Below are 25,642 nucleotides of genomic sequence, written 5' to 3'. Positions count from 1 at the left end.
AGGACTGGCTTTTCCTCTCTTTTCCGTGTGACCTTATTAAGACATACAACTAATAGGGGCTTGACTGCGCTCCTTTGTACAATCAGGAAGTTGAGCTGGTGGGTGTCCAAAGCCCCTTCCAAAGCCAACAGTCTGTGATTTTCTCATTGGTTCCCTCTGTGCTTTGAGACTCGGGAAGTCTTTCTAGATAAATGGTGATCGGTGTCGCTTTCTAGAGGAGACGGCCAACATGGAACTCTCCACATTCTTACCTGAAGTCCATCATTTCCACTGAAGTGAAGTAACGACTGAGAGATGGGGATGAAGTGTACACATCTGTGAGCTGAAACAAACAGGAACAAGTAAGACAACCACACGCATCACAGCTGGATCACACTGCAGATCACCTGACAAAGCAAAACTACTGGGACACAGATTCCACGCTAGCACTAGGATCCACTTATCTGCAGGCTCTGGATCAAGAAACAGGAGGGTGTGCGCCCACCCCCATCAAAACTCAAGTTAACACTCATTTAAAAGAACCTCATTTATAAGGAGCAAGTGACCAGGCTGGGATTTCCAACATCTCTCGCACGTTGCGATGACACCTATGGCCTTCATGGTGAGAATGGTCAGCAGCCTGAGCCCACACGGACCCCGAGGACCCTGGAGAGGAGATAACACTAAAGTGGCTGGGCAGGTAGCAGAACAGGCCACTCAGGACATGTCATGGGACATGTCATGGGACAAGGGCTTATTCTCTGCTTTCTGTAGAGCTTCGTTGTACAGAGAAACAGCCAAGGGAGCCCCATATAGCACTTTCCCCTGGATAAAGGGACTGGATGAGGCTGGTGGATAACTGCAGAGTTCTTACTGGATGCATGAAATACTGTAATCACACGCCAGAAATGACACCTGTGAGCCCACAACCCACGTTTCTCACCTTCACATTTTACAATATTTAGTTCAGCCCTTCACTCTAAGAAACAAAACAAAGCTAAAGCTACTCCTACACTGTTTTTCCTCCCTCCCACCCCCAACTGAAGGTTTTAACCATTGATTGTCCTGAAGTGGGCGTGTGTTCCTTTTCACGCCTGTTTTTATAAATGTAATACTTCTTTGTGTGATCATAACGATTCATAATGAGTTTGCTTTTATTCAAATAAAAGGTGCCACATTCTACACAGTCTTCCGTGACTTGCCTTTTTTCACTCAAAATTACATTTGCTATTTACCCGAGATGGAGGTTGTTCAAGGTAACTCCTAACTCCTGCAGAGATCCCATTAAATGATTCCATACACCAACTTTCCCATTCCCCTATGCCGGTGACGTGCATCATTTGAGATTTTCTCTTATCACTAACTCTGCCCAAGTAATCATCCTTGAACATTTCTGCGCCTCTTTTCCGTACTTGTGAAAGCTTCCCTTGAGCATGTGCAGAGAAATGGAACTGGTGCATCCAAGAGTGGGTGCGTCTCCAACCCACCTTATTCTTGCCAAGTTGCTCTCCATCTGAGCAGGTCTACGTGCTCCATTCCCCACACCCTTGCTGGCACCTAGTGTTGCGAGATTTTTAAAAAAATTATTGCCAACACAAGGGGTATAAAACCACTTTACATTGCTTCAATTTGCACTGTTACTAGTGGGGTTGAGCATCTTTTCATGTGTGTTTATGAACTCCTTTGGGATGGTTCACCTTCGACTTGCCTCTTGGCTTCCTTCTTTCTCCTGGGTTGTCTGCTTCTTGGCCGTATCTGTATCTTCTGTATCTGAAGTTTTGGTGTTATATTCTGGACATTAGTTGCTTCTACATTACCAATATCTATCTTCTCCTTGTCTTTGATTAGCCTTTTCATCATGTTTCAGAGACGGGAATGCCAGCCAATAGGACTTGAAGACAGGCAGCTGAATGTACTTACGTTGTACTTTTGTAAAATTGGCATTTGAAGGTTACATGCCTTGGTCTTTTGCAGATGGGATCCAGCAGAAATCGGGAGGACCGCCCTGGGATCTGGCCATACTCTCTACTATGGACCCAGCTCTGGGGCTGCGGAGAGCCCACCTCCAGGCCTCTGAGAGCCCAGCCACGCAGACTTCTGCCTAGCATGAAGTCTTAGTCTTTGACATGTATCTGGAAGGCTCAGTGGCATCCAATGGCCTCCTAGTGCCAAGGTGACTGGCCCAGCTGCACCCATTATGGCTCAGTGCCCTAATACCTCATCCGGTGGCAAGTAGCAGTGCCCCGAGGAGAGCTCTGCTCCTTTTGTCTTCCACTCAATTCCAAACGGAATCTCAAGGAGCCTACACTTCCATACACTCCCACTTGAATCACCTGCTGACAATTCAATCCCTTCGAGGCGGAGCAGGGGGGATCAGAGCACCTACGGTTTGTATGCCTCCAGTCTTGTCATTTCTGTTGCGATCTTCATGAGAACATGACACAAGAGGCATTACTCCCCCTTCCCTTTTTACTAATAAAGGAAACAGCATTCGGAAAGGTTATGAAACCTGCTCAAGGTCACTCTACTCATAAGGAATTCAGTGCTAGGTGTTACAGACACTAAAACCCACCTTCTTCACATTTTACCACACTGCCCAGTGGGGATGAAGCAAGAGGAAAGGTTCCAGAGTATCAAGGAGGAAAGAAGCAACAAGTGATAAGAAGTTTGGGAAAAATGACTGAGTCACCTTACAGTTTTTGAGCCCCAGAGAAAAGAATGCTGCCAACAGGCCAATGCAGGAAGTAAGAAAGTGGCTCTCACAGGGCTGCTCAGAGCAACAGGGAGGAGGAGGAGGAGCAGCCTATAGATGGGGTTTTATTTTTCCAAGCACTTCCTTACACACACACACACACACACACACACACACACAAACAAACAAATGTGTTCTGGCAAGGATGCTGTCCTTCTAGCCTTCTCTGTTCCCTCTCTCCTCTCCTTCCTTTTTAATCTTTAGGGCCTAGTATTGTTTTGCGCATAGTAGGCTCTCGGAAAAAGTTGCTAAGCTAAAATTTTACATTAAGAGCTGGAATGGTGTCCCAGATCACTTCTAGTGTCCACTCTGGTTCTTTTTGGCGACATGGTGCCCTGCTGTCATTAGGACATGTTCACACACCTGGGAGCTGTTAACCACACTACTTTGGGCCTGCAGAAGTGAAATGGGGGGCCCCTCACCCCTTGCTCTGGAGTCCCACACTAACACGGTGCTCCCTGAGCTAGGCGCCCAGTGAGCTGAACCACAGTTGGGTAGTCACGAATTCGGGACCTGGGAGGTATCTTCCCCGTGTTACCAGAGGTGCCACTGTTAATTCCTGCATCTAGCGCACAGGCCAGGGTAACACAGCTAACAGGAGGGCTTAAGCAGAGCAAGGGCCCCAAAAGGAAGAGAACTCTGGGGGTGGAATAAGGGAGAGGCTCGAAAAACTGTTTAGAAAAGCAAGACAAGGGATGCCTGGGTGGCTCAGCGGTTGAACATCTGCCTTTAGCTCAGGGTGTGATCCCGGGGTACAGGATCGAGTCCCACATCGGGCTACCCGCAGGGAGCCTACTTCTCCCTCTGCCTATGTCTCTGCCTCTCTCTCTGTGTCTCTCATGAACAAATAAATGAAATCTTAAAAAAAAAGAAAAAAGGGGGGGAAGCAAGACAATAAAGCAAAAGCGAGGACTTGGTGTTCCACTATCCACTCCCATTCACCTTCCATATCCGGAAACCTCTAGAAGTTGGCCTGAGCAAATGAAAGAATGGGGTTCTTGACCTGACAGTAAGACTAGTATCTCTTAAGCTCTCTCTTTTGTTCCTGAGCATATTTGGTTGAGACACCAGGGGGCAGCAGCTTTTTCACCTCTTGGTGCCTTAGCTCTTATCTGTAAACCAGGCCATTCTTTTTTTTTTTTTTTTTTAATGTATGTAGTTCTTTATATGCATCTTATATGCACCTGTGGGTATACAGGAAAAGTACAGGATTTCCATTTATCAGAGAAGGAATAGCTCAAACAGGCCTGTGAACTTGTCCCCAGGATCATGCCAGCCCCTGATCCTTTGCCACTACACAGCAATGAGCTAAAAATACCTACAGAATCTGTTCATGTTGGCTCTGTGCAAGCAATAGGCTCTTAGCTGAATGAGTAACATCTATTTCCCTTTGACATACAGAATTTGGTCTGTAACACGTGACACATTTGGATGCTGAATCATCGCACTTCTGCACAGCAAATGTAAAACCCCTGGCTGAAAAAAAAAAAAAAAATTCAAGAAGAAAAAGGCAAGAGGCAACCTGCCCTTGAAGCAAGTGGAAGAAAAGGATGAAAAGAGCCTTGCAGATAAAATTTAAACAAGCAAAAGAAGGAGGAAGAGAAGCCCAGGTCATCATCCCAGAGCACAAGCTCTTGTGATCAAGGAGCAATCAAATAACATGCACTTGGGTACCCAGAAACTAACTCTGGGGTGACCGAGATGGAATCCCCTCCTGCCCAAGCTTTTGTAGGAATCAGATGGAAACTAAATGAAGGTGACTCACACCATTCCACCTATCTATCAACTGCAGAGAAGAGTGCAATGGATGGCAGGCTAGACTTGCTTAGATTGTCTTATTAAATACTTTTCTGGGTCTGGCTGTGAACCCAACCAATGCTCACGGTGAGGATGCATGTCCTTGTATTGCACAAAGGACCTTCTCCTACATTTCCTGCTCCACAGAACAAAGCCACCATCCACCCACTAGGTCACCCAACCAGGAGCCTTGAGTCATGTTCTCCCTGACTCCCACATCCCACCAGCCATAAAGTCCCATTGAGTAAAAAGACCTCGTAAATGTCTCTTGAATCCTCCATATCCCTCCTGCCACTTCCCTGGGTCGAGGCCCCCACATTGATCACCAGGACGACTTACTGCAGTACCTTCTAACTAAGCTCTCAGCCTCCAGGATTTCTCTACCACCACACAGCAGGACTAAAATGAAAAGCTGACCATGTCAACAAGCAGATGAAAATGCTTCAGTGCCTTACCAAAGAGTAGGAACACCTTCATGCCTCACTCCTGCGGGTCCCCACCACTCTGTAGGCCGAGGCAGCAGGACACTGCGGTGCAGACCCCCTAACGATCTCTGCTCTTTGATCAAGAACACTCCTGCCTCATCTTTCAAGACTCATCCTGAGTAGCACTTCCTGCAAGAAGTCCTCCAAGTCCTCCAAGTCCTTTCCATCCCAACCCCAGGTAGTTTAGATGACCCTCCTTGGTGCTTGTCAAATATTCTGTGCATGTCTCCATGAGAAAACACTTCACACTGTTTTAGAACTATCCATTTAACTGTTGCCTCCACTTGGACTGGGGGCCCTGGCACTTGGCATATTTTCTGGCACATCACAGATCTTCAGGGACACTACAGGTTGAATCAAACGTGAGACCAGAGTAAGGAAACAGAACACGGTCCTCCTGAGTAAGGGACAGGTGTGGGTAGGGTAGGGGGCTACAGGGTCAGGCTCACAGGAATCCCCAAAATGCTGACATGTGAGGAAACCAGAGATAAGGGAACAAACCAGGCCACGCTGTCCTAGGTGTGGGTGGGGAAGGGGACTTTTTTACGACAGTTATCTGTGACCAACAAAGAATAACCAGGCCCCCCCAAAGAAGTAAGCTGTTATGGATGTTATCACCGGTCCTTACTCAAACCAAGACATCACAAGAATCATAAGGCCACAAGCTGGTCAGTTCTACATAAAAGACTGTCAGCGGGGGCCCACGGTGGCGACCCTGTCGGGACCCCTCTCACTCCTGACAGCTTTTTTCTGTATCCTTGCTTAATAAACTTCTGTCTCTTTACTCACTCTCCTTTGTCCTCAAGATTCATTCTTGGACTCCGTGAGACAAGAACCTAACTCTCCTGCTTCACTCCAGGGCCCCTTTCGGTGGAGGGTAGGGCTCTTCTCTCAGCCCTTTGCACTATAGAAAAACCACTTCTAAGCATCTTTTTCTGCCAAAATCCAGACAAAGAAGCCAAGCCTGCAGCTACTTACTTGACAGTGCCAGGCCCACTCTTCTGGAAGAACCCGCATTCTAATGTTAAGAACTCTGTCAACAATGCTGAAGATATAATTACCTTTTTGGTGAGCAAGTGAGGCAATTCCTCTTCAGTAACACACTCCTCTGGAATCTTTAGCATGACCAAGAAGGTTTTATTTGATGATAATTCAAGTATTTCGTTTGCATCTTCATCGATGTAAGTTACTAAAAGGAGGGGATTAAAAGGAAAGGAAACACATGCTTACACACATCGGCCAATGAGCACTGATCAAGGAGAAAGCCTGACAGAGTCAGCAAGTACAAGCAGAAACGCTTTGTCTCCTCGGTGACCCCAAATAAAGACAGGGGCTTGCCTCCGTTGTGATAAAAATTTTGTTTGTTTTAACGCATAAGAGGTCCCAGATTCCAGTGAATACAAACTGGGGGCAAAGCCAGTGGGAGGATGTGGGAAGAACATGAATTTCTTGGCTAAATTGAACCTGTCGCTTTAGTTCTGTACACGGGTGTCAAGGCAGGTGCTTGGAGAGGGTCTATACGGGCTGAACGATGGGGGAGGCAGGAGGGGACAGGGATTGGGAGCAAGGAACATCAGTGAATCACCTTAGTACTGGGCCGTTAGAGACCAGGATGAGGAGGGGACGATGTCATGGACCGGAACAGAGCGGGAACTAGACGTGAGCACGTGAACCATGTCTTGGAATCTCCCAGCAGACAAGGGATGGGGATGAAGCCACCCCTCTGTAGTCTGTCCCATGGGAGAGAAATGTTGACCCCCCCCCCTCTCTTCTGACACACTCTGTTTGTAGAAGGGAAACCAAAGTGCACTCAGAGCCCCAGGGCCCGAAAGCCTGGCATTCCTGGCACAGTGAGTTCTGTGCGGCTGCTGGGGCTCTAATCGTGGTGAGCTAATGGACTGTTAAGCAGTTAAAGCCAAAGGAAAAACACAGCAGGTCAGGAGCCAGGAGCTGGAGGCTGGCACTCGAGGTGCTCACTCTGCTCCCGGGCTCCCCAACCACTGGCTGGGCTGCAGGATCCCAGCCTCTGGGGCCCTGAGAAAGGCGTGGGTGGCGCAACCAGAGCTCACGCTGCCTTAGACCTGACTCGCAGACCTCATGCTTCAGACATAACCTAAGCAGCCACTTTTGCTGGACTTTGAAAAAGCGGTGGGAAGGCAGGTGAAAAGAAGTAAGAATCCGGATTCTTATTCCCTGAGAAAGTTCAGGAAATGTGAGGCCCAAGGAGCAAGGGAATGTGCAGGCAAGAGTTCACAGGGCCTGAGTGACCAGTGCAGAGAGGCCTGCACAAGGCGGGGCCCTGGCTGGCCTCTGGGACCCTGGGTCTGGGGAGGGTTCCCTCCTTCCCCTCCCAGGAGGGCCTCACTGCGCCTCAGAACGCTGGTACGAACAACCCGGCTTACGCTCAACACCCTTCCCTCAGGGCAGCTGGAATTTTAGTATGTTCCAGGCAGAGGCCACCTGCTGCTGCTGGATCCAACCCCAGCAAAACCCTCGCACGGAGCCCCAGACGGGCGCCCCGGTGGACAGCACTTCTCTTGTGTTGTTGCGTGTCCTCGCCTTCGTGCCTGGTTTCCTCTCCATTCTGCTACGATGAGTCTCGACTGATGTGATTTGACATGGGGTCTGGGAGCGAATGGCCAAGAAAGAATTCGTGATATGTTCTGGGGGCCAAAAAGGTGGTTTTATTAAAGCAGGGGGACGGGACCCACAGGCAGAAAGAGCTGCACTCAGGTCTTGAGGAGCCATTGATTATTACCTTTAAGTTGGGAGGGGTGGAGAAAAAGGAAGTTTCCAGAAGGATTTTCATTTGTTAAAGAAGGACTTATGGAATCCTGGAGGCCTAGCTATTGTCAAGCTGGGGTGGTTTGTTTTTCCCCTCCAGCAAGGCGTTAACCTGAAGACAGTTGGGAGTTCCCAGAGGAATGTCCCAGTCCCCACTCAAGTATTTGTCAATGGGCTTCAGGTTATGAAGAATTTCTTTATCTACATTTCCTTTTTTGCCTTTGCTCTCGTCTATAATCATCTCTATGACTATATGCTGAGCCTCATGAATTCTCTCAGCAAATCACTGGATCTAGGAGTGATTTTGAGGACCCCAAACATAAGGAATTATTCCCACACCCTTATTTGTTGCAGGTCATTACATTATTTGGTCTGACAATAAAGTTATGTCCTCATAGCTGAAAACTTGCCAAGTACAGGAAATTGCAGCAAAACAAGAAAAAAATACTGAGAACCCTTGAATCAATGAGTTTCCCCCACATTTTATATTATATATATTAAGTGTTGGGGCACCTGGGTGGCTCAGATGGTTAAGCACCTGCCTTGGGCTCAGGTCATGATCTCAGGGCCCTGGGATCAAGCCCTGAGTCAGGCTCCCTGCTCAATGGAGCATCTGCTTCTCCCTCTGGCTCTGCCCCTCCCCCTGCACATGCTCTCTCACTCATTCTCTCACTCTCTCTCTCTCTCTCTGTCAAATAAATAATTTTTTAAAAGTCTTTTAAGTCTTAATGAAAAGGTAATTTGTATCCTACTTTTTGTTGTTTGTTACTGTCATTGCTTTATTTGCCTTGATCCTCCTATTGTTGTTAACATAACAAAAGCCATCCCCCTCCCCCGCCGTGTTTGGAATTCCTTGCAAAGAGTACCCTGAAATGCCAGATGTGTTCAGGAGATGATGGAGGTTGTCAACCGTCTCCCAGGAAAGAAGTGGAGGAAAATCTGGTGATGGGTGGGAAGAAAGGGAACTAACTGGGAGAGATGAGGCAGAGAGGCCACTAGACATAGGATTGGGAGAGACTGATTTTGACCGAAGGGCAGTGGCACCCAGAAGGAAGGAGGAGGGAAGGGGAAAGCCTGCGATGGCAGAAACAGCTGGCTTTCCCCGGTAGCCAGACTTCGTTTGAACCTCAGTGTTGGCTAATAGTTCTTAGCCATGGAATCTGAGCCAGTCACTTAAGTCTCTGAGGCTGTTTTCTCAGCACAAATATCAACATGTCCATGGAGATGGGAAAGGTGGAGACCAACACATAAAAGTATCCGGCAGGATGCCCTGCAGGAAGTAGGCAGGTACTGATGAAAGTTGCTATCAAGACACTACCAAGGAATGATTGGATAAGACTGGGTGAGGTTTGGCCACTACCTAGATATAGGAGACAAGAAGGGATCAGAAACAGTTCAAGATATCAGGCCCAGACAACAAGAAAAATAGCTGCTGTACCAAGCGTTACGTACACTCAGCTATGCACTTGAGAATTGCTCAAATCAACCCCATCAGGTGCCTGGGTGGCTCAGTCAGTTAAGCATCTGCCTTTGGCTCAGGTCATGATCTCAGTGTCCTGGGAACGAGCCCTACATGGCTCTGCTTCTCCCTCTCCACCTGCCCCCCACCCAACACACACACACACTCTTTTAAATAAATTTTAAAAATCAACCCTCTGAGATACATTTTGATGTTTTCATTTTTAAATGAAGATGCTGAAGCTTCGAGAAAATGTATAATTTGTTCAGGTCAATTGAGCTAGTAAGCAGGAGAGTCAAGGTCCACTTACAGACTCAGATTCAGCGATTTTTTATATTTTACAAATGTGGAACCTGAGGCCAAGGTGGGTGGGGGGGGGAAGGGTGTCTGAAAGAATTTGCCCAAAGTTGCACAAATGGAAGGGTGCCAGAGCTAGAGCTTGACTATGAAACTATAAAGAGTGAGCTAACTGGGGAAGAAGGGGATACAAACAAATAGTTTCATGCAATGACTGAGGTGGTTATTGCCAGGTAGAGATTTTCAACAAAGAGTATGACTAAATCTCAAGAAAAGTGTGTGGATGCAGCTCTACGAGTCACATGCAAGGGGGGGGGGGGGGGGGCTGCTGCTTGGCAGTAAATGAGATCCTTAAGGCAAAGGATGCAGCGTGTGAAGACAAGCCTCATGCACCACATGTGGACGCCAAGGGCAGAAACAGCAGGAGACGTAAGGTCCAGAAGTTCTCTAGACCCACAAGAGTACAACACACTCAACAGAGCTGAAGGCTGCAAGTAGGGCAGGGATGCGGGAAAGGCCACTGGGCTTCACGCTCAAGCGATTACTGCTAACCTCGGGAAATACAACTTGGAACCAATGGGTTAGGAGTGAGCAGGAGGCAAGATCCAAATGCAGACCTCTGTTTCTAGAAGTTTGCCAGTGAAAAAAGTGCAAGAGAAAAAAATTCCTCAAAAGAAGGAGCAGGATTCCGATGGAAGAAAGTTTTGAAGGACAGACCATGCTAACCAACACATTGGAAGAGGCCCAAGTTGAGGAGAGCCTGAAGATGCTTAGTGAGACATGGAGATACCATATGAGGTTGGAGACAACAGGTGAAAACACAAGGAAACTTCAAGGAACAGGGCCTAGAGTTCTGCCAAGTTCCTACCCCAAGGACCTGGCTTGTTTGCTAATGCTGTCTACCAGGGGTTTTCCCATGAGTCACCCTACACCAGGGAGCACTGCCCTGTGCAACCTGTCTGCCTGCCAACACACTGTGACAGCATAAACCGTGGCTCTTACACCCAGCTCAAAGGCAAAACAATCCAACCCATGGCCCTTGTGAAGTCCCTGGCTCTATCTCAGTACCGTAGCGTTCCCACTCTAGGAAAAACCTGTATGGGAAGAGAGTTCAGAAGTCAGACAGAAAGCCATAATGCTGGGGAATATCACATAAGGGTCCTTGGAGTGTTAACTCTGATCACCTTTAAATTATATCTCCAAGTATCCACCTACCTGTCACAGTTTGGCTTTTATAATATTTAAAATACTTTGTCCACTCCAGTAGGGGTTTCATTACTAGGGGTGCTCCTCTCCCCTCCCTGGCTGGGGCAAATCGGTGAAAAAGGCAGAAGAACCCCAGAGGATGCTTAATTAACTGATCCTCCAAATTACCCAGAAAGATGACTTTGAGAGAGAGGCGAAGGCTTTTTTTTTTTTTTTTTCTCCTTTCCATTTACATCAGGGAATTTATACTTCTTTAGGGAGACAAGGAGAAGCCATCATTATCTTTTCCCTCATGAACTGAAGACAAAACCAAGCCTCCAGACTCAACAGGATTCCCTGGGCTTTGCTCCCCAAATTGGACGCTTTAAAAAGATTTCACTGTCTACCATAAGCCTCTCCTGCACAGTGTGGGTGCAGCCCCAGCTCAGTGCCTTGAGCTGAGCCATGGTCCTGAATTTGCCATCACTTCAATGGCACGTCAAGGGCAGAGCGGTGGGACACCCACCCCAGATGCAGGCAATTAATGGTGTACGGCTTGTAGAAACTTAGCAATAATAAAACAGACCAGGGTTGACGGTGGTCCTCAGCAGTGTCAGCGACAAGATATACCTCTGCACCGAACACTTCACCCCGGGCACCCCACTGTCCCCTCCTCAACTCGTTCCCCCTTCTAACTGGGACCTGTTCATGGTCCACTTCTGTGTCCACTCCAGCTCCACGGTTATTAACACCTCAGCCTCTGAGCCGCAGCTACTACAGAGCCCTGTGACGGGAGAGTGAGGAGCTGGGGGAGAGGAAGGAGGAGGCAAAAGGGCAAAAGGGCAAGAGCTCCTGAGGAACCTCACTTCCTTTTTTTGTTAGGATTTTATTTATTGTGATGAGGTAACTGGGTGATGGGCACTGAGGAGGGCACTTGATGGGATGAGCACTGCGTGTTATACTACATGCTGGCAAATTTAATTTAAATTTTAAAAATGTAAAAAAAAGATTTTATTTATTTATTCATGAGATACACAGAGAGAGAGGCAGAGACACAGGCAGAGGGAGAAGCAGGCTCCAGGCAGGGAGCCCAGTGTGGGACTCGATCCCAGGACTCCAGGGTCATGCTCTGGGCTGAAGGTAGATGCTCAACCGCTGAGCCACCTGGGTGTCCCGAAACCTCACTTCTCAATGAAGCCAGCCATACGTGCAGTCCTTAACTCTCCCAACACTGAGCTTTTCCAGCCAGCAGTGTTTTCCACACAGAGCTCAGAAGCTCTATAAATTTGATTCCTATCACTGAGGCTTGCCAAATAGGCAATGGCCAATCATTGCTTTTTTTTTTAAGATTTTTTTTATTTTTATTTATTTATTCATGAGAGAGAGAGAGAGAGAGAGAGGCAGAGGGAGAAGCAGGCTCCGTGCCAGGAGCCTGACCCGGGACTCGATCCCAGGACTCCAGGATCACGCCCTGGGCTAAAGGCGAGGCGCCAAACCGCTGAGCCACCCAGGGATCCCCAATCATTGCTTACTGTCACCCCAGAAGAACCTACGGAGCCACTCTGGGTGAGGCTGGGACTGTCAAGGAGGGGAGCCCTGTCCCCACCCCTTTTACCTATTGCATCCCCCCAACCCCACTCCTATACCACCTACCATGACTCCCCCCAAAGGCACAAACCCCCTGAGGGCTGAGGTGCCGCTTAAAGTAAAAGTATTTCTCCAATTTAAAAAATGTGCAAGTCTGCAAACCTCTTTACGGCATTAGCATTTGCAAATACAATCTTATAACCAAATGGAAAATGAAGTTTGCTACCACAAGTGTTACAGAGTTCTTCCCTGAATATTGTCCTATGAACTCTCACATCCCTTGAGAAACTATGGAAGGAAATGGACTCCCTTCCTCTGCAGATTGCTGTGGTGCGGTGAAGAGGTCCGATGATTTCTGAGAATGGAGGACAGCTCTTGGGTCTTGTGCTCTAGAATCCTGAATATTAAACCGGATATTAATAGAATATTAATCCTGGACCGGGATGCCTGGATGGCTCAGCAGTTAAGTATCTGCCTTCGGACCAGGGCGTGATCCTGGGGACCCTGGATCGAGTCCCACGTCGGGCTCCCTGCATGGAGCCTGCTTCTCCCTCTGCCTGTGTCTCTGCCTCTCTCTCTGTGTATCTCTCGTGAATAAATAAATAAAATCTTTAAAAAAATAAAATAAAAAAATAAACCAGCTGGATCTGTTGCATCGTCCTTGGTTATAGGCCCCAGATGCCAACAGACAAATTAGCCAATGTTCAGGATAGCACCACCTAATTGCGATGGGAAAAGGTTGCATGGCTCAACTTCAGTTTCAACACCCAGGAGTGGGAGTTGATGGGAAGAGGGAGTATGAAGGGTCACATCAAAACTCTTATCCTCAGCATTTCGGAGGAGGTGTAGCACCCCTTATCAACTTCTGCCTACCTCGAAACCAGCCTGTGGCCTCAAAGGATCACCATCATGTCACCTCAACTCTGCCCTAAGTAACTAAGCAAACACGGCACCTTCCTGAGAAACTCACACGCTGGAGGTTGGCATATGTCATCAGATTTTCCTATTTCTGGGCAGCCCAGGTGGCTCAGCGGTTTAGTGGCACCTTCAGCCCAGGGCGTGATCCTGGAGACCCGGGACGAGTCCCACGTCAGGGTCCCTGCGTGGAGCCTGCTTCTCCCTCTGCCTGTGTCTCTGCCTCTCTCTCTCCCTCTCTTTTTCTGTGTCTCTATGAATAAATAAATAAAATCTTAAAAAAAAAAAAAGATTTTCCTATTTCTTCATGGACTTTAATACCTTGAGAGGAGAGGAAGAGACTAAGAGAAGGGACAGGAGGTGAAGGGCAACTGTAGTTCCTGAAGAAATTTCCCAGAACCTCTTCTGGAGAGACTCAGGGGTTTCTCATCCAATATTGGGTTTATTAAAAAGAATCTGATTCAAGTTTGCTTTGTAAACACATACAACACAAATATAATGAAGGTATTTCCAAAATAAGTTAAAGTAATGACGTCACATAGATACATGGTTCCATAAAGTTTTTAAGATGCTTTCGAATGGGCTATTCATTATTTACCATTATAATAATGGACTAGGTATATCAGACGAAGTACAATGATTATTTTGTGAAACAACTGAGAAGAAGGAACTTTCAAATAAGCAGGTGTAGAGACACAATAAAATACAAATTAGTGTTTAAGCTAAAGCTTAAGTAATCTTCAAGATCCGGTGAGCAGATTATTTAAAGTAAAACACTGGTCTCCAGACTTCTTTCAGAGCTTATTAAACAAACAAAAAAATGAAATAAAACAAAGGACCATGGATAGCTACCACCCATACAACAATCCCAAATTCCCAAATTTTTCATATGAATTAAAACCAGTTTTAAATTCATATTATAAATCATGAAATAGCAATGAGCACATCTTCCATATGGATGTAAGTCTCTCTGTCAAATAAATAATTTTTTAAAAGTCTTTTAAGTCTTAATGAAAAGGTAATTTGTATCCTACTTTTTGTTGTTTGTTACTGTCATTGCTTTATTTGCCTTGATCCTCCTATTGTTGTTAACATAACAAAAGCCATCCCCCTCCCCCGCCGTGTTTGGAATTCCTTGCAAAGAGTACCCTGAAATGCCAGATGTGTTCAGGAGATGATGGAGGTTGTCAACCGTCTCCCAGGAAAGAAGTGGAGGAAAATCTGGTGATGGGTGGGAAGAAAGGGAACTAACTGGGAGAGATGAGGCAGAGAGGCCACTAGACATAGGATTGGGAGAGACTGATTTTGACCGAAGGGCAGTGGCACCCAGAAGGAAGGAGGAGGGAAGGGGAAAGCCTGCGATGGCAGAAACAGCTGGCTTTCCCCGGTAGCCAGACTTCGTTTGAACCTCAGTGTTGGCTAATAGTTCTTAGCCATGGAATCTGAGCCAGTCACTTAAGTCTCTGAGGCTGTTTTCTCAGCACAAATATCAACATGTCCATGGAGATGGGAAAGGTGGAGACCAACACATAAAAGTATCCGGCAGGGTGCCCTGCAGGAAGTAGGCAGGTACTGATGAAAGTTGCTATCAAGACACTACCAAGGAATGATTGGATAAGACTGGGTGAGGTTTGGCCACTACCTAGATATAGGAGACAAGAAGGGATCAGAAACAGTTCAAGATATCAGGCCCAGACAACAAGAAAAATAGCTGCTGTACCAAGCGTTACGTACACTCAGCTATGCACTTGAGAATTGCTCAAATCAACCCCATCAGGTGCCTGGGTGGCTCAGTCAGTTAAGCATCTGCCTTTGGCTCAGGTCATGATCTCAGTGTCCTGGGAACGAGCCCCACATGGCTCTGCTTCTCCCTCTCCACCTGCCCCCCCCCCCCAACACACACACACACTCTTTTAAATAAATTTTAAAAATCAACCCTCTGAGATACATTTTGATGTTTTCATTTTTAAATGAAGATGCTGAAGCTTCGAGAAAATGTATAATTTGTTCAGGTCAATTGAGCTAGTAAGCAGGAGAGTCAAGGTCCACTTACAGACTCAGATTCAGCGATTTTTTATATTTTACAAATGTGGAACCTGAGGCCAAGGTGGGTGGGGGGGGGAAGGGTGTCTGAAAGAATTTGCCCAAAGTTGCACAAATGGAAGGGTGCCAGAGCTAGAGCTTGACTATGAAACTATAAAGAGTGAGCTAACTGGGGAAGAAGGGGATACAAACAAATAGTTTCATGCAATGACTGAGGTGGTTATTGCCAGGTAGAGATTTTCAACAAAGAGTATGACTAAATCTCAAGAAAAGTGTGTGGATGCAGCTCTACGAGTCACATGCAAGGGTGGGGGGGGGGGGGCTGCTGCTTGGCAGTAAATGAGATCCTTAAGGCAAAGGATGCAGCGTGTGAAGACAAGCCTCATGCACCACATGTGGACGCCAAGGGCAGAAACAGCAGGAGACGTAAGGTCCAGAAGTTCTCTAGACCCACAAGAGTACAACACACTCAACAGAGCTGAAGGCTGCAAGTAGGGCAGGGATGCGGGAAAGGCCACTGGGCTTCACGCTCAAGCGATTACTGCTAACCTCGGGAAATACAACTTGGAACCAATGGGTTAGGAGTGAGCAGGAGGCAAGATCCAAATGCAGACCTCTGTTTCTAGAAGTTTGCCAGTGAAAAAAGTGCAAGAGAAAAAAATTCCTCAAAAGAAGGAGCAGGATTCCGATGGAAGAAAGTTTTGAAGGACAGACCATGCTAACCAACACATTGGAAGAGGCCCAAGTTGAGGAGAGCCTGAAGATGCTTAGTGAGACATGGAGATACCATATGAGGTTGGAGACAACAGGTGAAAACACAAGGAAACTTCAAGGAACAGGGCCTAGAGTTCTGCCAAGTTCCTACCCCAAGGACCTGGCTTGTTTGCTAATGCTGTCTACCAGGGGTTTTCCCATGAGTCACCCTACACCAGGGAGCACTGCCCTGTGCAACCTGTCTGCCTGCCAACACACTGTGACAGCATAAACCGTGGCTCTTACACCCAGCTCAAAGGCAAAACAATCCAACCCATGGCCCTTGTGAAGTCCCTGGCTCTATCTCAGTACCGTAGCGTTCCCACTCTAGGAAAAACCTGTATGGGAAGAGAGTTCAGAAGTCAGACAGAAAGCCATAATGCTGGGGAATATCACATAAGGGTCCTTGGAGTGTTAACTCTGATCACCTTTAAATTATATCTCCAAGTATCCACCTACCTGTCACAGTTTGGCTTTTATAATATTTAAAATATTCTGTCCACTCCAGTAGGGGTTTCATTACTAGGGGTGCTCCTCTCCCCTCCCTGGCTGGGGCAAATCGGTGAAAAAGGCAGAAGAACCCCAGAGGATGCTTAATTAACTGATCCTCCAAATTACCCAGAAAGATGACTTTGAGAGAGAGGCGAAGGCTTTTTTTTTTTTTTTTTTTCTCCTTTCCATTTACATCAGGGAATTTATACTTCTTTAGGGAGACAAGGAGAAGCCATCATTATCTTTTCCCTCATGAACTGAAGACAAAACCAAGCCTCCAGACTCAACAGGATTCCCTGGGCTTTGCTCCCCAAATTGGACGCTTTAAAAAGATTTCACTGTCTACCATAAGCCTCTCCTGCACAGTGTGGGTGCAGCCCCAGCTCAGTGCCTTGAGCTGAGCCATGGTCCTGAATTTGCCATCACTTCAATGGCACGTCAAGGGCAGAGCGGTGGGACACCCACCCCAGATGCAGGCAATTAACGGTGTACGGCTTGTAGAAACTTAGCAATAATAAAACAGACCAGGGTTGACGGTGGTCCTCAGCAGTGTCAGCGACAAGATATACCTCTGCACCGAACACTTCACCCCGGGCACCCCACTGTCCCCTCCTCAACTCGTTCCCCCTTCTAACTGGGACCTGTTCATGGTCCACTTCTGTGTCCACTCCAGCTCCACGGTTATTAACACCTCAGCCTCTGAGCCGCAGCTACTACAGAGCCCTGTGACGGGAGAGTGAGGAGCTGGGGGAGAGGAAGGAGGAGGCAAAAGGGCAAAAGGGCAAGAGCTCCTGAGGAACCTCACTTCCTTTTTTTGTTAGGATTTTATTTATTGTGATGAGGTAACTGGGTGATGGGCACTGAGGAGGGCACTTGATGGGATGAGCACTGCGTGTTATACTACATGCTGGCAAATTTAATTTAAATTTTAAAAATGTAAAAAAAAGATTTTATTTATTTATTCATGAGATACACAGAGAGAGAGGCAGAGACACAGGCAGAGGGAGAAGCAGGCTCCAGGCAGGGAGCCCAGTGTGGGACTCGATCCCAGGACTCCAGGGTCATGCTCTGGGCTGAAGGTAGATGCTCAACCGCTGAGCCACCTGGGTGTCCCGAAACCTCACTTCTCAATGAAGCCAGCCATACGTGCAGTCCTTAACTCTCCCAACACTGAGCTTTTCCAGCCAGCAGTGTTTTCCACACAGAGCTCAGAAGCTCTATAAATTTGATTCCTATCACTGAGGCTTGCCAAATAGGCAATGGCCAATCATTGCTTTTTTTTTTAAGATTTTTTTTATTTTTATTTATTTATTCATGAGAGAGAGAGAGAGAGAGAGAGGCAGAGGGAGAAGCAGGCTCCGTGCCAGGAGCCTGACCCGGGACTCGATCCCAGGACTCCAGGATCACGCCCTGGGCTAAAGGCGAGGCGCCAAACCGCTGAGCCACCCAGGGATCCCCAATCATTGCTTACTGTCACCCCAGAAGAACCTACGGAGCCACTCTGGGTGAGGCTGGGACTGTCAAGGAGGGGAGCCCTGTCCCCACCCCTTTTACCTATTGCATCCCCCCAACCCCACTCCTATACCACCTACCATGACTCCCCCCAAAGGCACAAACCCCCTGAGGGCTGAGGTGCCGCTTAAAGTAAAAGTATTTCTCCAATTTAAAAAATGTGCAAGTCTGCAAACCTCTTTACGGCATTAGCATTTGCAAATACAATCTTATAACCAAATGGAAAATGAAGTTTGCTACCACAAGTGTTACAGAGTTCTTCCCTGAATATTGTCCTATGAACTCTCACATCCCTTGAGAAACTATGGAAGGAAATGGACTCCCTTCCTCTGCAGATTGCTGTGGTGCGGTGAAGAGGTCCGATGATTTCTGAGAATGGAGGACAGCTCTTGGGTCTTGTGCTCTAGAATCCTGAATATTAAACCGGATATTAATAGAATATTAATCCTGGACCGGGATGCCTGGATGGCTCAGCAGTTAAGTATCTGCCTTCGGACCAGGGCGTGATCCTGGGGACCCTGGATCGAGTCCCACGTCGGGCTCCCTGCATGGAGCCTGCTTCTCCCTCTGCCTGTGTCTCTGCCTCTCTCTCTGTGTATCTCTCGTGAATAAATAAATAAAATCTTTAAAAAAATAAAATAAAAAAATAAACCAGCTGGATCTGTTGCATCGTCCTTGGTTATAGGCCCCAGATGCCAACAGACAAATTAGCCAATGTTCAGGATAGCACCACCTAATTGCGATGGGAAAAGGTTGCATGGCTCAACTTCAGTTTCAACACCCAGGAGTGGGAGTTGATGGGAAGAGGGAGTATGAAGGGTCACATCAAAACTCTTATCCTCAGCATTTCGGAGGAGGTGTAGCACCCCTTATCAACTTCTGCCTACCTCGAAACCAGCCTGTGGCCTCAAAGGATCACCATCATGTCACCTCAACTCTGCCCTAAGTAACTAAGCAAACACGGCACCTTCCTGAGAAACTCACACGCTGGAGGTTGGCATATGTCATCAGATTTTCCTATTTCTGGGCAGCCCAGGTGGCTCAGCGGTTTAGTGGCACCTTCAGCCCAGGGCGTGATCCTGGAGACCCGGGACGAGTCCCACGTCAGGGTCCCTGCGTGGAGCCTGCTTCTCCCTCTGCCTGTGTCTCTGCCTCTCTCTCTCCCTCTCTTTTTCTGTGTCTCTATGAATAAATAAATAAAATCTTAAAAAAAAAAAAAGATTTTCCTATTTCTTCATGGACTTTAATACCTTGAGAGGAGAGGAAGAGACTAAGAGAAGGGACAGGAGGTGAAGGGCAACTGTAGTTCCTGAAGAAATTTCCCAGAACCTCTTCTGGAGAGACTCAGGGGTTTCTCATCCAATATTGGGTTTATTAAAAAGAATCTGATTCAAGTTTGCTTTGTAAACACATACAACACAAATATAATGAAGGTATTTCCAAAATAAGTTAAAGTAATGACGTCACATAGATACATGGTTCCATAAAGTTTTTAAGATGCTTTCGAATGGGCTATTCATTATTTACCATTATAATAATGGACTAGGTATATCAGACGAAGTACAATGATTATTTTGTGAAACAACTGAGAAGAAGGAACTTTCAAATAAGCAGGTGTAGAGACACAATAAAATACAAATTAGTGTTTAAGCTAAAGCTTAAGTAATCTTCAAGATCCGGTGAGCAGATTATTTAAAGTAAAACACTGGTCTCCAGACTTCTTTCAGAGCTTATTAAACAAACAAAAAAATGAAATAAAACAAAGGACCATGGATAGCTACCACCCATACAACAATCCCAAATTCCCAAATTTTTCATATGAATTAAAACCAGTTTTAAATTCATATTATAAATCATGAAATAGCAATGAGCACATCTTCCATATGGATGTAAGTCATAAACAAACATTAAAGAAGTTCTTGAAATGCATCACCTCAGTCCTGTTTCAATCCTCTTACCTCCACTAAGACACAAGCTTACGATGATCACTACAATGAGACCTACGAAAACAGAGGCGATGACCATCCACAGTTTGCACTTCCCAATCAGTTTCTTATTACAGGAGCTCCAAGGGTTCTCCTTGTTGGCCTGGAAAGCAGAGGGACACTGTGAGGCGGTGACTGGTTTCCGGAAGCACTTCTGAAGGTTTGCAAAGCGCCAGTGATACCGAAATGAAGGCAGCAGGATCTTGCCATCCAGGGCCCACACTCCACAGTGAGGTTTACAAAGAAGCAGAACGGAACCTCACACAAGAGTGAGGGAGGGGCGCTGGGTGGCTCAGTCGGTGGCTCAGGTCATGACCCCAGGATCCTGGATGGAGCCCAGAGTCTGGCTCCCTGCTTAGCCTCCCTGCTTAGAAGAGTCTGCTTCTCCCTCTCCCTCCCCCCTCCCCTCTCTACCCCCACTGCTTGCATGCACATGTGCCCTCCCTCTCTCTCAAATAAATAAATACGTATTTTTTTTTAAATATGAGGTAGAAAATACCCTGGGAGCTCTGAGGTGGGAGGGAAAGGCAGGATTTTGAAGGATGGATGGAGAAAGGCATTCCAAAGCCAGGAGGGAGCATCCTCAATGCTGATTTAAAACGGAGTTGGCCAAGAGGCCCCTCTGATGGGACTGTGGGCTCCAGAGGTGAGTAATGATTGTTAAGATTAGGGACTGTGAAAGGCTGGAGGATACTCAAGAGGGTTTTCGATGCTGCCAGAGCCGTCTGGACCCACCCCGGTGTGTGCTGGGGACCTGTGGAAGGTTTTGGAGCACAAGAGCTGAGCTGAAGACTGAAGAGCAAAAGCATGTATGGTTTAGAGTGGGCGCACCAAGAAAAGGCGAAGGGGCTACCGCTGTGCCCCACACCACGTAATTAGGGCGTGGGATGGGAAACCAAAGGAAAGAAGGATGGGAGCTGCAGTGGGTGGAGTAAGGCCACGACTGCCATGGTCAACTGATCGCCAACACCATCTCGTTTTGGTCTAACAGGCCTGCAAGGGACCCATTAGCTCGGCTCCAAGGTGCAGTGAGAGAGTGGCCAGGGCGGATCCCGCTGCGGGTCACTACAAAGCTGGCACCTTTTGTCCACCGCCCCCTGTGTCACCGTGCAGAGCTCCGGGTTATGAGCGTGCCTGGCTGCCACAGGGGTGCCACCACTCGGGGCCACCTCGTGCCCCTGCTTCCCCCTGAGCCAATAAGGAATTCCCACACAGACACCTTGGGCCACGATAAAATAAGAAAGCTAGCTCACAGGGCTGTTGTACAAACTAGATCCCGTACGTGAGGCACCTGCTAAACAAAGATTAGGAACCCAACACGTGGGAGGCATCATTACTCAGTGTTCTCCAGGCCCACAGAGCAGCACTTCTGCGGCCTTGCCCCGAACTGGCACCTGGTTCACTTTCTCTCCCATCCTGATTGCGGCGTGATGGCCACGAGGAAAGGAAATCGTTCACTTTAGGACTACAGTTCAACCTTGCTCAGAGAGAGGTTCCCAACCTGGCTGCACATCAGACTCCAGCGGAGGAGGAACTTAAATGCACACAGCTAGGCCCTACCTGGACACAGGGGACCAGATTGTAGAGGAGGTGGGGGTAGGCCCCAGTCTTTAATGTTTTTTTTTTTTTCTTTATTCATTTGAGGGAGGGAGAGAGGCAGGGGCAGGGGGAGAGGGAGAAGCAGACTTGATGCAGGACTCGATCCCAGGACCCTGAGATCATGACCTGGACGGAAGGCAGATACCTAACCGACCGAGCCGCCCAAGTGCACACCACCCCCCTGTCCAGTCTGTATTTTGAGCCTCCCAGAGTGAATCAGGTGCTTTATCAGGGTTGAGACTTCGGTTCTGAAGCCCCATCACTCTCCAGGAGCCAGGTCAGACCTCTCCATTTGCGGAGGCCTCCCTGCCACGTCACCCATGGAGAAATCCCCCGGGACGTGAGCTGTCCACACTGCTCATTTGTCCCTGCTTTGTCTGGTTTCATGTTCAAATATAAACAGATACCAGCCTATCTTCCAAGGTAAACTGAAACCAGATAGAAGGAGGGTGGTTCTTAAACTTCCTCGTTCTTATAAACCCACATCTGTGGCTCATTCAGGTATTGAGCACTGAATTCGTGTGTGTTGCTGAGTCATAGAGGGTTCTAGAATTTTTAAGAAGGCACTTTGAGGAATTGCAGAGTAGAGGTCACACTTCGGAGCCTCTTCGGTTCCGGTGTGACGGGAGTAATAAAGGGAACACGTGGACAGAAGAGACTGCTCTTGAGGTAAGTGTGTTTCTGGAGTCCAAGGACAGGGCCACCTCTCACCCCCGCCCCCAGGCTGAAAACTGCACCAGAGCCACCAGAGCCAAGGGCTCAATAAGGCACATGGGGGAAAACGTCCCAGTACAAGGAATCTTCTACTTCCCAGGGAACAGAAACGTATCTTCCTACCTACAGAGCTCGTGAGAACAAAATGACCTGCTGCCCTACTCAGTCCTTCTACAAGGGGCAGCCAGGACACTAAGATTAGTGCAAAACGAAAGGGGCTGGAGTCTCAGATGAGCCGCAAAATGAGAGTCGGTGAACCTCTTTGGCCTCTTGTGCCTTCAAGTATGTTTCCCCTTAGAAATAATAAGCTAGGACCCTGGTGGTATGAGGGGACCATTACTGTGACTCCCTAGGGATGGTCACCTGCCAGGGACACAGCCCTCGCCTGTAGGAAATGCCTCTTCCCATCTGACAGCTTCACCATCTGCCATCAGCCCTAGGGGCGAGCCACTGTCCTTTGCAAAATTAATCTTCACAGACTTTAAGTCATGGGGAAGGATCCCACCAGCTTACTCTCACCCTAGGAATAAATTACTTTCAACTCTGCACATGAGTGTCGACCAAGAAATTTGTACTTTTAAGAAGTTCCCCCAGGAACTGTGTCCTGGGAGCGAAGAGCCCCTGATACACTAGGTGTGTGGCACCTGTGCTGAGACTCCCCTAAAAACCAGATCACAACGACACAACACTGCCTCCTTCATTAGCATCTTCTTTCTCTCATGCCCAAGTTCTAGGTCACGAGGAGACGCCACGGGCAGGTTTTTCTGCAGGGTACTTTCCAGAGATTTTTGCGAACTACATCTTATATTCTAGGATTGCATTATATGGCTGGAGAATTTTTGTGGCTTTCCTCCAAACAGTCCCCCAAACAGTCACATTCCTCTTCAGATAAGGATCCAAATACATGACATAGGGCCCTGCGACAATGGCAGGGTTACTTCTCTCTTGGATACAAAGGCTTTTCTTCTTTTTTGTCTCTATTAGGAGATGTTATATACATCCAGAAAAATTTTCTTAGCATGTAAGAAAAGCTCTACTTTATAATCTCATTGTGGGATTTAATCCACTTGTCCACACACTGAAAATCCAGCTCATTCTTGTCCTAAATTCTAAACAATACCTAGCAATGGGGCTAATTTCCCCTCACGTTCCAAGCCCAGAATAAGCAAGGGAAAGAAATTCTTTCCACTGCCTTCGTAGACTCTCCCAGATAATCCCTTCCAACCAGGAAGTCACCCATGAGGTGGGATATCTTCTTCCCAAAGGTCCCAAGCTGGGCATGGAGCCTTCTTGAGATTCTCTTTCTCCCCCAGCCCGTCCCCCTGCTTGTGCATGTGCATGCTCTCTCTCCCATTCTCTCTCTCTCTCAATACACAGATAGATAAATAAATCTTAAAAAAAATACACTTCAATTTATTCTATGGAACCAAAGAGAACGATTAACACATGAAATGAGGATCCCCCCCCCTTTGTAAATGTTTCCTGTTCAAATATTTGAATGCCCCCCAAGTGCTCATGCAACCCTTCACCTTCACGCCATTCTAGTTTTTCCTAATTGGTGACCTACAAAGCTAATTCACAAGGAAGTCTAGGCTCTCAGTGTACAGCTGGCTGATGAGGAAGTAATTAGAACATGAAAGAGCAATCTCTCCTGGGTAGGCACTAAACAATTATAAAATACTGATGCCCTACATACATGTGACATGTTCTCCTACTCAATCTGTTTCCAGCGAAGCATGCCCAGGCCTCCCAGGGAAGCCCGGCTACCCACTTTACCTTAACCATTTGACTGCGGGGAACATACAGACCTCGGCACCTTGCCACAGAGCAATTTCACCTTTTAGTGGTGAAATTGTCACCAAAACCCCTATCGCTGGATTCAGTCCCAGGAGTCGTTGGTGTGGCATGGATCTACCTTCCAGGAAGCAAGTGTTCCCAAATCCATTCCTGGACCCTGCCTTGGAGGACCAACACAGCCAGCCCACAGCTGTGGCCCCTGCACAGAGAACAGAGCATCTTCCTCAACCTTCATTCTTCATATATATATATATATGTTCAATTTGCCAACATATAGAATAACACCCAGTGCTCATCCCATCAAGTGCCCCCCTCAGTGCCCATCACCCAGTCACCCCCACCCCCCGCCCACCACCTTCATTCTTCCACGGTGTTCCTCTATCATTCAAACATAAAGTCCCAAGTCAGTCTCCAGGGCACCTACAGGTGCTTAGGAAAGCAGACGCTCCAGTCTTTCCAGGAATCAATGTGGAAGCAAAAGCAATGCTCTCCCTTTTTGATGTCCTTGCTTATCCCTGGAATCAACAGGATGATGAGTCAAAGGGGAAGGGGTGGAGAAGTGGGACCTAGGAAGATCAGCTTGGAGCCATCCATCTGGGGAGCTCGGAGCACCCCGAAAACCTCAAGCCAGCGGCAGGGATTCATCAGAAGGTAGAGGGCTATGAGTTCAAAGTCTCTGCTGTTTTTTTTTAAATATATATTTATTTATTATTTATGATAGAGAGAGAGAGAGAGGCAGAGACACAGGCAGAGGGAGAAGCAGGCTCCATGCCAAGAGCCTGACTCGGGACTCAATCCCCAGCCTCCAGGATCGCGCCCCGGGCCAAAGGCAGACGCTAAACCGCTGCGCCACCCGGGGATCCCCAAAGTCTCTGCTGTTTTATACGCATTTGCTGAGAACAACACTGTTCCCAAGAGAGCCCAGCCTGAACACCACCGGCTCCCCTGGAGACCCAGAGCCGGGAGAGCGACTGAGGCACAGTCTGGGGACAAACACCTGTGAACTCACTTCCCATCAGCTGAGCGGGGCAAGTTCACACTCGCCTCTTGCCTGAGTCTTGGGCAGAAGGGGGGGGGGGGAGGCTGTGTGCGTCCAGGGGATGTGAGCCGCGGGGTGGGGCTGGGGCGGCGGGGAAGCCCAGGCCAGGGGAGGAAGACCCCGCCTGTCACTCCGGTTCCCCCCGCTGCAGCAAGAAAGGCGGGATCCCAGGTCCCAGAGCTCTGGAAACCGCCTCTGTCCCTGTTGGTTCCCTCTGAAGCCGGGAGAAGCGTCCGGGGCGCGCCCTTACCTGGGCCGGGCGGGGCTCCTCGCCCGAGAGAGGGACCCCCTGCACCGTGCCGTTGAGGGGCTTCTGCTCGTCCGCCGGCCCCCCGAGCGCCAGGAGCTCCAGGGCTTCCCCCCGCGACGGGGGTCTGGGCCCTTCCATGGACGGCGGAGGAGGCCGAGCAGCCCGCGGCAGCAGCGCGCACGCACGCAGGGGCAGAGTCCACACGGGCTCCCGCCGCC

General features: G+C 48.1%; 1 protein-coding gene and 1 long non-coding RNA gene across 2 annotated transcripts in view; one reads left to right on the top strand and one right to left on the bottom strand.

The window, feature by feature from the left end:
- Positions 1-25,642, bottom strand: part of C33H3orf52 (chromosome 33 C3orf52 homolog) — a 35,182-nt gene extending 9,540 nt beyond the window's left edge. The window contains exons 1-4 of the mRNA XM_038582799.1: positions 25,425-25,642; positions 19,999-20,128; positions 6,075-6,202; positions 252-322 (exon numbers count right to left, since the gene is read on the bottom strand). Of these exons, the coding sequence (XP_038438727.1) occupies positions 252-322; positions 6,075-6,202; positions 19,999-20,128; positions 25,425-25,562 (467 nt within the window). The 5' untranslated portion in view covers positions 25,563-25,642. The remainder of the gene's footprint in view (positions 1-251; positions 323-6,074; positions 6,203-19,998; positions 20,129-25,424) is intronic.
- LOC111093737 lies at positions 2,281-4,288 on the top strand. The gene is made up of 2 exons (XR_005383315.1): positions 2,281-2,366; positions 4,133-4,288. It is a non-coding gene; the product is annotated as an uncharacterized LOC111093737 (long non-coding RNA).

The sequence above is a fragment of the Canis lupus genome, chromosome 33 (genome assembly GCF_011100685.1).
Source record: "Canis lupus familiaris isolate Mischka breed German Shepherd chromosome 33, alternate assembly UU_Cfam_GSD_1.0, whole genome shotgun sequence".
Lineage (NCBI taxonomy): Eukaryota > Metazoa > Chordata > Mammalia > Carnivora > Canidae > Canis > Canis lupus.
The sequence above is the reverse complement of the archived record's forward strand: the minus strand, read 5'-3'. Positions and strand labels throughout refer to the sequence as shown.